The sequence below is a fragment of the Macrobrachium rosenbergii genome, chromosome 46 (assembly GCF_040412425.1).
Source record: "Macrobrachium rosenbergii isolate ZJJX-2024 chromosome 46, ASM4041242v1, whole genome shotgun sequence".
Classification (NCBI taxonomy): domain Eukaryota; kingdom Metazoa; phylum Arthropoda; class Malacostraca; order Decapoda; family Palaemonidae; genus Macrobrachium; species Macrobrachium rosenbergii.
Genome location: NC_089786.1, coordinates 54,272,149 through 54,284,694, shown reverse-complemented (window position 1 = coordinate 54,284,694; position 12,546 = coordinate 54,272,149). Strand labels below are relative to the sequence as shown.

Below are 12,546 nucleotides of genomic sequence, written 5' to 3'. Positions count from 1 at the left end.
AATCCTTTCATAGAATTTGATCAAAATCCACTCACAGAATTTTTTAAAAAATCCAAGTAATTTATCTTTATCCAACTGGTTACCCTTTCATGAAAACTGACAAAAATCCGTGATAGGATTTACTTCAAAATCTAAGTGATTTATTCTTATCCCGTTGGTAATCCTTTCATAAAACTTGATAAAAATCAATCAAAAGGAATTCATTGTGATTTGGTTAACATATAGTTTGTCTGTTTACAAAATATGTCTTGAAATTTTTGAAGGATTTACACCAACAAGGACAAAGAAAAGTTACCTGGATTTTTAGAAAAATCCTGTTGATGGATTTTTTAAATTAAATTTTATTAAAGCTACCTGTGGGATTTGGATGAATGACCTGGTTTCTGGGACAATTCCAGCTCAGAATTTCGGTCCAGAATTCTCTATTTTCTGTATAAGAGAAAGTATTTTATATCTAAGTGTCTCAGAATTTAGTTTTACCTCTTTTTACACAAAGTCACAGTCAGTCCACACCTTTCTTGGCCTCTCCCACGTCTTAACAAACACGAATCATTGTATCCTAAAGTCCTGCAGATCCTGAACACTTCATTATCCCTTCTTGTCCTTCCAGGAGTGGAGGCACAATGATCTAAATGCCTCAGAATTTAGTTTTACCTCTTTTCACAAAACTCAAAGTCAGTCCACACCTTTCTCTGCCTCTAACACGTCTTAACAAACATGAATCGTCGCATCCTAGAGTCCTGCAGATCCTGAACACATCACTATCCTTTCCTGTCCTCCCAGGAGTGGAGGCACAATGACCTAAATGCCTCAGAATTTAGTTTTACCTCTTTTTGCACAAACTCAAAGTCAGTCCACACCTTTCTCTGCCTCTCCCACGTCTTAACACATCACTATCCTTTCTTGTCCTTCCAGGAGTGGATGCACAATGCACCTGCGTGGTTATAGAGGACGAATGGAGCGGGAATTACAAAGGTGACTTCTCTGCCCAGACCTCCACTGGGTTCACAGGCCTCAGAGTCGAAGTGACCTTCAACAACCCCATGGACAAGATTGAGGTATGCGTTGTGGAGCCCTTAGTTTGGTTCCAGGAATGAGGCTAGGGCAGTGGTTCTCAAATATTTTAGCATCGTTACCCCCCATTTCTCTTCAGTTATGTGAAGTTATAATACAAAGTAAGAAAAAATATTAGAATGCTCAATTTCTAATGCATTTTATGTGTAAGAAATTAATTTTGATTTTACACAAGTCTTAAGAAATAATGAATTTAGACTTTAGACACCATTCCTTTGACAAAAATCAAAATTAAAGCCGTGTTCCTTTTATTACAAATTGGAATTAAAATGCCTTGTTAACCCCCCACCCCCCCTGAAAAAGCTTCATTACCCCCAAGGGGGTAATTACCCCCAGCTTGAGAACCACTGGGTTAGAGGAAGTTCAAATTTTTGAATGGTTTGGTTTTGTGTGTGTGCGTGTGTGTGTGTCTGTGTCTGTGTGTCTCTGTTTAGTTTGGGGATGTTGTGTCAAGATGGAGATATCTCTTGAGATACAGGGTGATACTGAATGATTATCAGGCTTGATTTGAATCTTTCTTATCTAACTCCTGAAAAATCATAATTTCTTGTTGATGTGATATGACCTTGATTTCAGGTAGTGACTGAGTGCTTGAGAGATAAAGATATGTGTGTGTGTGTGAATGGGTTTGAGGCACTGTTAATGAGCATTTGTGGTATGTGTATGAATCAAAGAATACTTTGGAAGTATAATACACAGGGGGTTCATTAATGATTTAGCAAGACAAGTATGAATGTGGCAGTGTACTTATTTTTTTTTTCGGGAGCCAACCCTTGCTAAGGGAAGTTGCTGATTGCTTTAAATATATTTATAAAACAATATATAACCTACAATTCTACAATCTTATCACCTCAACAAGCAGTTATTACGAATATTTGTATCTTTTTCAAACGATAGACAACCCTACAACAAAATTGTAGACTTAACTGTAGAACTTAGGACTAGGCCCAAAACTCAGTCATAACAAAACTGCCTTTCAGTTTCCCCCCCACCCCTAGCTGCAACCCCTTTCGTTCCTTTTACTGTACCTCCTTTCACAGTCTCTTTCTTCCATCTTACTTTCCAACCTCTCCTAACAATTGATTCATAGTGCAACTGCTTTGAGGTTTTCCTCCTGTTACACCTTTCAAACCTTTTACTGTCAATTTCCGTTTCAGCTCTGAATGACCTTTGGGCTAAACTCTATATTCAATTCAGTTTCAATTTCCTTCCAAAGTTCTGGGACGGAACTGTCGAGAAGATAGACGATTACCACTACGTGTTCACCGAAGACACCTTGGTGGCCCAGCCAGGGGACACCATCGAATTCAAATTCCAGGCCGTGTTTTCAGGACCCCAGGCTGTGGTGGTCGAAGCTCGCATGAATGGCGAAGATGTCTGTGGTGAGTTACGAGTCGATTTGGTGAACTAAGAATGGTTTTGAGAACTTTCCAAGTACCTGTAAGTTGTTATGTTCTTCGCAGAAGCATGAGGTATCTTCTTGGCTTCACTAAACCTCTTTAGCTGAAGGTTCTGTGCTGAAATTCAGCTCCTGAAGATTGGTCTTGCCTTGATGGGATCTTAGACTCTCTAATGTCTTCTGGGGCAAGCTTTCTATTGCTACATGAGATCTTTAAAAGTCTTTAAGAAATCAAGGAAGGCTCTTTATCATTTCTGCTCTTATCTGCAGATGTAAACACTAATAAAAGATCTAACTTTTAGCAATTTTAAATAACTGTACCAATTGTGACCACTTTACTCTTTCCAAACATAGGCACTAGTCTTGTGTAGGCTATGTTTCAAATTTCCGCTCTTCAGAGGATAATCTTTCTTCAAATGAAATGATTTAATCAACATCAAGTTAAAATAAGCCTAAGATATTAAAAGCAATTAATTTCACGTTCCTATTCAAAACTGCTGAATAGAATATCAGCATTCTTAGCATCTGCTTTAGTCAAATGAGACACTTATTATTTCCTTCTACATTACAGGAGTCGTTTACACAACAGAGCAGCCCATGACCAATCCCTGTGAAGCCACTGGAATGACACCTTACGACTACAGTCAGGTAAATTTGTCTTTTACTGATCGGATGAATTATAAACTGATTTTAATTTCTTAAAATGAAACTTTAGCTTCAGAATGATCAGGAGAGCAAAGATTTCATGTTTCTGTTAACACGCTTCACCAAACTCCATAATATAATCCCAATAAGAACCAGTTCAAAGAGATTGCTATAAGAGATCTTTGAGTGACAAGAAACTCGCGTTTCTTTTATAGGTTCTCTGCATGGCAATTTTGTTCTACGAAGCCCAGAGATCAGGTCCTCTGCCAGCTGACCAGAGAGTCACTTGGCGAGGAGACTCAGCTCTGACTGACGGCGCTGACGTTGGCTTGGACCTCACTGGTGGCTACTACGATGGTAAGTGTTCTTGGCTGAGGCAGGTCTGTTCTGAGATGGTTAAGGCCTCAGAAATTGATTAGATTGCTACAGATCACTTCATGGAAGATGACTGATTCTTAAGAAATTTATTTGAAAACCACAATTCTGTTCAGAGAAGATGGTTAAGGCTTCAGAAATTGGTTAGATTGCCACTGATATGTTCAGGGATGATGAGGCTTCATAGATTTATAAGAAAGCTGCAATTCTGTTCAGAGAAGATGGTTATGGATCCAGAAATTTATTAGAATGCTGCAGATCTGTTCAGAGTGGACAGTTATGGCTTCAGATATTTATTATAAAGCAGCAAATCAGTTCAGGGAAGTGGGTTAAAACTTCAGAAAACTATCAGGTTGATGTAAATATCATCAGAAAAGAGGATTAAAGCTTTAAAATTTATTAGAATGCTGCAAATTGGTTCAGAGAATATAGGCAAAGCTTGAGAAATTTATTAGAAAGCTTCAAATCTGCTCAGAGAAGACTGAGGGTTCATAAATTCATTACAAAGATACAAATCTGCTCAGAGAGGACTGTTCAGGCCTCATAAATGTATTAGCAAGCTGCAAATCTGTTCAGAGAAGATGGTTAAGGCGTCAGAAATTCATGAGATCGTTACAGACATGTTCAGGGAAGAATAAGGCTCCAAAATTTTTATTAGAAATCTGCAAATTTGTTCATAGAAGACGGTTAAGTCTCTAGAAATCTAGAAATGTTTTATAATGCTGTAAATGTCTTTACGTCGCTGCACAAGAGTGGGCTAACTAACAAGCACTTATTTTTATCTAGCTGGAGACCACGTCAAATTCGGCTTTCCAATGGCATACACTGCAACTGTGCTGGCTTGGGGTCTAATCGATTTTGCAGAGGGATACAAAATTGCAGGTAGGAATCTCCAGTAGTTATAGAGTTTTGACAAATAAATTATTTATGTATCCTCAAGGATTTATATACATGAGTGTTAGTAAGGCCAAAAGAAAGAGAAAGTCTGCTTACTTCCCCCCAAATCCCCCCTGTAGGCGGAGCTTTGTCTACCTCCTTATAGCATCAGCAGGTGAGTTGCTGTAATGAGTAGGTACCTCTAAGATACGTCATTGCCTACGTAGTTACCCCAGGTGGGAGGCAACTCCGCCCAATTGGGTAGACCTTGCCTCTCTTGGCCTTGAGTGTTCGCGCTTCTCCCAACAGCCTCATAATATGAGTCATGTTATTTGAAACAGCATTTATAAGAAGTGGAAATGCCTATAATCCCACAACTATCACTGTTATAAATACTAATACTATATTTAACATCAGATCATTATTATGACGTTGCCTTGGTGGCACAGTGGTAAGGTTCTTGCCTACCAGTTGAGAGGACCGGGGTTCAAACCCCGCCGCTCACTGGTGGCTTGGGGATGGCGCCATTGCATAAACCTGGTAGCCCGCTAACCTGGTGGTCTGAAAACTCGAGAGGGCTAGTATGAAACTAGGTACCAGCCCTTGGGCGGGGGTGTTAAACACTGGGCCTAGCGACACACTGGCCACGTGTCGTAGGCAACGGGACTTCTACGCCACTGCCTGTCGCCCTAAGAAACCTGAGTTCAGCACCAGCCCTATGAACCTTGCGAGACCCAGGAGGACTTTAAACTTTTTTAACCATTATTATGATTATCCCATTTGTTATCATCACTATAATTTTCATCACAGAACACCTTTCACCCTCACAGGTCAGACTGAATATGGCCTAGCAGCTGTCAAATGGGCTACTGATTACTTCTTAAAGGCCCACTCTGCTAATTACGAACTGTATGGGCAGGTAAGTGCTGATCTGTCACCTGTGTTACTCTCTCAGGATTACTTGTCAGTTTAATACTAACCTGACTAATCTATATTTCAAGGACTGGTTCAGCTCACGCTACCAGGCTTGTTACATATCTCATTCATAAATTGATATATTTTAAGGCTGTTGATATCTGTAAGTATACAGTTGGTAGCATCAAGAGTTAAAGTAGAATTTACATAGTAGCTTTCACCATGGAAAGTTGCTTTGTATACAAAGAGGGTCTTGTTCCTAAATTTAGAGGGGACTTGGCTGCCAAACTCTTCCGTAATTTTAGAGTAATGTAAATCCACAACACTGACAAATCTTGTATCTTATCTAACTCACTGATTAGGTGGGCATGGGCTCCACTGACCACGCATACTGGGGTCGACCCGAAGAGATGACCATGGAGAGACCATCAATGAAGATTGACACTGAAAAACCAGGTAAGTTCAGGGTTTATCGAGGCAATTGAATGCTTACATAAGATGCTTAGATAACCACAAAATAAAATCATAATGCAGGAACCAGCTGGAATAAGTGGAAGAAATTAAAGCTCAGGCCTTTCGTGTGTTTGACAGGCACATCCTCAGGGTATGGTACAGTGGTGTCATTCACTGTGATGATGCGTTTATTGTTAATACACAAAAGTTTGAATGTGTAGAAAACCACAATGTCAAATGGTAATGCAAGAGCCAGCAGGAAAGAGCGAGTGAAATTAAGATCCGGGGCTTTCGTGTGTTAGATGCTTACATCATCAGGGTACTGTACAGTAGAGTCATTTACTGTGATATTGCATTTATGAAGAACGCACAAAAGTTGTAGGTACTGATATATTTCACTGATCCATTTGCTAGGTCTTATGGAATATGGAATCAAGGGGTTCTCCTGATGTTTTTGCATTTCCTGAAGGTAGTTTCTGGCTGCCTAAGTATTCAAGAAGCCTTTTGAGCCTTGAAACTGACTAACTCTTGCTTCCATTTCCAGGTTCTGAACTTGCAGGAGAGACTGCCGCAGCTTTGGCAGCAGCTTCCATTGCTTTCAAGGTTAGTCAGACGTTTTATCTTGAATTCTGGGTAATTCTTTCTCTGGTCTTCAAGATCCGTCAGAGTTCCTCTACCCATTTTTGCTAGTTATCTTTTCTGAAAGTCCTCTTAACTATTTTATAAAATGCTGGCATTAGCCAAACAGGGAGAGCTACATTTCTGGGTTATACTGAAAGAAAATGTTTTATTGATCAGTTCAGTTTCCCAATGGCCACTCAGCTTTAATAAGAGTTTAAGGGTTAGTCAATGTTTATTACCTACCCTACCAATTTTAGCTAGTGAACTCCCAGTTACCTTCTTTGGAATGTAATTTCAGAGAGAAATCCCTACCTTTTCATAGGTGAGAAGTTATTCTGCATTGAATATTCTCCCCAAAGATAACAGTTCCTCCCTAGACCCAGAAATTTTAATGAAAAATCACGATACAGACATTATATTATGAATGTTTAGTGACCCATTTTCTCTGTTAGTCCGGAGACTATAACAACAGTTTAATTTCAGATTAAGGCATCCTTTTCGACCTTTCTAACATTTTCCAGGATGTGGACAGCGCTTACGCAGATGAAATGTTGGCCGTAGCCAAGGAACTCTATGACTTTGCGGACGAGAGGAGGGAGAATTACCACATATCTATCCCAGATGCTGCTGGCTACTATCAGTAAGCTAAAACAAATGGCCTTTATGAATTAGTGAATGAATTTTAGACTGAGTGAATGGATAATGTGATCTCATAATGTCAGTGACTTTACTGAGAGTGAGCAAAAGAATATAAGGTGGAAGGTGAGATTGTGTAAAAAGTATTTGCGAGGATGAGTGACTGGTTTGGCATAGTAACAGGCTTAGAATAAAGGCGTGTTTGGTCTAACAGACTGTGTAATTTGGGTGTTAATGCAGGGATAAATGTCAGAATAAGAATAATATTGAAACAAAGAAACCAACAACTAGATACACAAATGTGGAAAGTGCTATGAAGGAGAAGTTGCAGTGACTGGTAAAAGTAACTGAAAGGTTATTGTTGAGACTACAGAAAGGCTAGGAGGTTATATTGTATGTATGACTGCGATATATACATTTTAATAATATGTAAGTACATACTGGTTATCCATGCATAATTATCTTCTGCCACTTCCAGCTCAGGTCAAGATTATAATGACCTCAGCTCAGGTCAAGCTATAATGATGTCAACTCAGGTCAAGATTACAATGACCTTAGCTCAGGTCAAGATTATAATGACCTAAGCTCAGGTCAAGTTATAATGATCTCAGTTCAGGTCAAGATTATAATGACCTAAGCTCAGGTCACAATTATAATGACCTAAGTTCAGGTCAATATTATAATGACCTCAGCTCAGGTCAAGATTATAATAACCTCGGTTTAGGTCAAGATTACAATGACCCCATTTCAGGTCAAGATTACAATGACCTCAGTTCAGGTCAAGATTACAATGACCTCATCTTAGGTCAAGATTGCAATGACCTCAGCTCAGGTCAAGATTATAACGAATCCCTGTGCAAAAAAAAACTCCCATAACTTCAGCCCCTTCTACTCAGCTTCCTCCTCCTTCGTCAGGTCATGGAGCGGGTATGGAGACGAGCTGTGCTGGGCAGCCTTGTGGCTGGCGAGGGCCACTGGCGACGATACCTACCTGACAAGGGCCAGAGGTCACTGGGACGAATTTGCCCTGAGCGAGAAAGCAGAGCAGTTTTCGTGGGACGACAAGAAGCCCGGAGTCTACGTAAGTCTTGGTGGCAGTCAACGTATGGTGTGACCTCAGCTCAGGTCAAGAATAAAATGACCTCAGGTCAGGTCAAGATTATAATGAACTCAGATCAGTTCACGATTATAATGACCTCAGGTCAGGTCAAAATTATAATGACCTCAGCTCAGGTCAAGATTATAATGACCTCAGCTCAGGTCAAGATTATAATGACCTCAGCTCAGGTCAAGATTATAATGACCTCAGATCATTTCACGATTATAATGACCTCAGATCAGGTCAAAATTATAATGACCTCAACTCAGGTCAATATTATAATGACCTCAACTCAGGTCAAGATTATAATGACCTCAGCTCAGGTCAAGATTATAATGACCTAAGCTCAGGTCAAGATTATAATGACCTCAGCTCAGGTCAAGATTATAATGACCTCAGCTCAGGTCAAGATTATAAAGACCTCAACTCAGGTCAAGATCGCAAAGACCTCAGCTCAGGTCAAGATCATAATGCCCACTTACTATAAAACTAAAAATAAAATACCCCTACCCCCCCAAAAAATGCCCAGCTTACCACATGGCACTCTTGCAGGCACTGTTCACACTCCTGGACGGCGACAACATAGAATATCCCACGACCTTCCAAGGCTTCCTGGACCACATCAGGAATGACAAACCCTACACCCCTGGGGGTCTCGTGTTCCTGGACACCTGGGGAGCCAATCGCCACGCTGCTAATGTTGCCTTCCTGGCCTTATGGGTAATTGAGTGGTTTGGTTTGTCCGAATGCTGGCGTCAGCAGCGTTGAATCACGTAGCTTTGTGTTGTGTCAATAGATTCTTCTGTTTATCATTTCTAAGAAGAAGAAGAATCACGATCTTGTTTATTGAACGTCAGTGTTGAATCACGTAGCTTTGTGTTGTGTCAATAGATTCTTCTGTTTATCATTTCCAAGAAGAAGGAGAATCGCGATCTCGTCTATTTCAAATGTAAATAGATTCTTCTGTAAATCATTCCCAAGGAGAAGAATCACAGATTCTTCTGCAAATTTTCAAGAAAAAGGGTCAGGATTTTGTATATTTCAGATGTAAACAGATTCTTCTCTCAATCATTTCCAAGAAGAAGAGTCATGGCTCTGTCTATTTCAGAAGTGAACAGATTCTCGCGTTAAACATTTCCAAGAAGAATCACAGATTTTTGTGTAAACCATTTCCAAGGTGAAGAATCACAGATTTTTGTGTAAACCATTTCCAAGGTGAAGAATCACAGATTTTTGTGTAAACCATTTCCAATGAGAAGGATCAAGATTTTGTCTAATTCAGATACAAATAGATTCTTCTGTAAACCATTTCTGAGAAGAAGAATCACGGCTCTTTCTCAGTCAGATGTCAGTAAATTCTTCTGTACATCATTCCCAAGAAGAAGAATCACAGATTCTTCTCTCAATCATTTCCAAGAAGGAAAATCACAATCTTCCCCCTTCCAGACGTAAACAGACTCTTCTCTCAATCATTTCCGAGAAGAAGAATCACAATCTTCCCCCTTCCAGACGTAAACAGATTCTTCTCTCAATCATTTCCGAGAAGAAGAATCACAATCCTCTTCCTTCCAGGCTGCCAAACACAACTTGGAGAAGGAGGTCAACACCCAGTTTGCCGAGAGTCAAATCAACTACATCTTAGGTGACGTAGGTCACTCCTTCGTTGTGGGTTATGGGGTCGACCCACCCGAGAGACCACATCACAGGTCGAGGTAATTTAGTGTCATTTCTCTGCTTTTTAATAATAATAATAATAATAATAATAATAATAATAATAATAATAATGATAATAATAATAATAATAATAATAATAATAATAATAATAATAATAATAATAATAATAATAATAATAATGAAATTCTTTTGAAGCTTGAATTTCAAGTCAGTGGCCCCTGTGGGGGGCTTGTTCCATATGAATTATTATTATTATTATTATTATTATTATTATTATTATTATTATTATTATTATTATTATTATTATTATTTCTCCGCTTTTGTACATAATTAAGAAATTCTGTACAATGTATTAGAGGGCCATATTGCAACTAACGCTTTATAATTTGTCTTATTTGGTCATTTAAGATAATTTTCACTTGATTTCAAAGCCATTGAGGAATAAGTCAACTTGTAAACTTACATTATTATTATTATTATTATTATTATTATTATTATTATTATTATTATTATTATTATTATTATTATTATTATTATTATTATTATTATTCAGATCATGAACCCTACTCATACGGAACAAGCCCACCAAAGGGGCCACTGATTTGAAATTCAAGCTTCCAAAGAATATTATTATTATTATCATTATTATTATTATTATTATTATTATTATTATTATTATTATTATTATTATTATTATTATTATTATTACTACTACTACTACTACTGACTTGAAAGAAGTAACAGAAAGTAACAGGAAATACAGAAATAAGAGAGATTAATTATTGGAATAAAAATAAATATAATTGATTATATAGTGTTAATATTTTACAGTAATATTTTAAGTAACATTTTTCTGACCAAGAGAAATCTGTGGTCATATGGCTTAGATTCAAGTATTTTTTCGTTTCCTCTGTATTCCCACAAACAGCTCCTGCCCAGACCTACCTTCTTCGTGCACTGACGGCTGGGCACAGCAGCAATCAGGACCCAACCCACAAATCCTGTATGGCGCCCTCGTGGGCGGACCTGCCCAGGTAAGACTGATGGCACTGAGAAGGTTATTTATAGAAATAATTGGATATTAAATTGAAAATTTATAGAAGAAATTAATATGGAATAAAACTTTAAGAGTGTCTGGTTTTATATATTTGTAAATTCTGCTTTTGAATGTTGTTCTATGTAAATAGAAAGTTATTTATAGAAATAATTGATATTAAATTGAAAAATTATAGAAAAAATTGATATGGAATCAAAGTTTGAGGCTATATAGTTTTTACATATTTTGTAAATGGTTCTTTTAAACTTTGGTCTATAGAAAGATACACTGAGAAAGTTATTTACAGAAATGATTGATGTTAAATTGAAAAATTATAGAAAGATTATTATAAAACCAAATTTTAAGAACCAAATTATTTACAGAAATAATTGATTTTAAACTGAAAAATTATAGAAAAATTGAAATAGAACCAAATTATAAGAACCAAATTATTTACAGAAATAATTGATATTAAACTGAAAAATTCTAGAAAAATTAGTATAGAACCAAATTTTAAGAACCAAATTATTTACAGAAATAATTGATATTAAATAGAAAAATTACAGAAAAATTAGTATAGAACCAGATTTTAAGAACCAAATTGTTTACAGAAATAACTGATATTAACTAGAAAAATTACAGAAAAATTAGTATAGAAGCAAATTCTAAGAACCAGATTACTTACAGAAATAACTGATATTAAATAGAAAAATTACAGAAAAACTGAAATTGAACCAAATTTTAAGAACCAGATTACTTACAGAAATAATTGATATTAAATAGAAAAATTACAGAAAAATGAATATAGACTAAATTTTCAAAAACATCTGTTTTTTATATATTTTGTAAATGGTCCTTTTGAATTTTGGTCTCTACAAAGAGAAGGATTTTAAAGGATAACTCTAACAAATCCTACAACTATCTCCTTTGATAGGATGGAACGTACAAGGATGACAGGATGGATTACGTCCACAACGAAGTGGCCTGCGACTACAATGCTGCTTTCTCTGGGCTGTTAGCTGCCATGGTGGAAATTAAGTCTGCTTAAATAAATAAATATATATATATATATATATATATATATATATATATATATATATATATATATAAATATATATATATATATATATATGTATATATATATATATATATATATATATATATATATATATATATATATATATATATATATATATATATATATATATATATATATATATATATATATATATATATATATACACACATACATACATACACATACATTAAAAGATTTCTCCCATAAGCAGAAAAGAAGAAGAAGATAAAAGGAATCGTATAAATAAAACTAACTTTAAAGCATATTATGACTTTTATTTTTTAATCATCTATATTAAAATTGTATTAATTATTATCTATCTATTAAAATTATTATGTTATTATAGGTTTTATATTTATAAGTAAATAAAATATATGCAAACATATATAAGTATATATAATATATATATATATATATATATATATATATATATATATATATACATATACATATACATACATATGTGTGTGCATGCATGCATGCATGCATGCAGATGCAAGCACACATAACAGAGAAATTAATCATGCACTCATAAAGTACACAAAAGCAATTTATATATTACGGACATTTTTTACACAAACATTCGTATACCTCCGTACAGAGAGAGAGAGAGAGAGAGAGAGAGAGAGAGAGAGAGAGAGAGAGAGAGAGAGAGAGAGAGAAAC

General features: G+C 36.3%; 1 protein-coding gene across 1 annotated transcript in view; it reads left to right on the top strand.

Annotated features, from left to right (window-relative positions):
• The window catches only part of LOC136830361 (uncharacterized), a 12,278-nt gene extending 324 nt beyond the window's left edge, over positions 1 to 11,954 (top strand). Inside the window, exons 2-15 of the mRNA XM_067089863.1 lie at positions 916 to 1,058; positions 2,291 to 2,456; positions 3,045 to 3,121; positions 3,334 to 3,475; positions 4,280 to 4,375; positions 5,200 to 5,288; positions 5,647 to 5,740; positions 6,282 to 6,340; positions 6,880 to 6,998; positions 7,910 to 8,075; positions 8,646 to 8,813; positions 9,666 to 9,805; positions 10,696 to 10,801; positions 11,738 to 11,954. Coding sequence (XP_066945964.1) covers positions 916 to 1,058; positions 2,291 to 2,456; positions 3,045 to 3,121; positions 3,334 to 3,475; positions 4,280 to 4,375; positions 5,200 to 5,288; positions 5,647 to 5,740; positions 6,282 to 6,340; positions 6,880 to 6,998; positions 7,910 to 8,075; positions 8,646 to 8,813; positions 9,666 to 9,805; positions 10,696 to 10,801; positions 11,738 to 11,851 — 1,679 coding nt within the window. The 3' untranslated portion in view covers positions 11,852 to 11,954. The remainder of the gene's footprint in view (positions 1 to 915; positions 1,059 to 2,290; positions 2,457 to 3,044; positions 3,122 to 3,333; positions 3,476 to 4,279; positions 4,376 to 5,199; positions 5,289 to 5,646; positions 5,741 to 6,281; positions 6,341 to 6,879; positions 6,999 to 7,909; positions 8,076 to 8,645; positions 8,814 to 9,665; positions 9,806 to 10,695; positions 10,802 to 11,737) is intronic.
• The last annotated feature ends 592 nt before the right edge of the window (positions 11,955 to 12,546 follow it).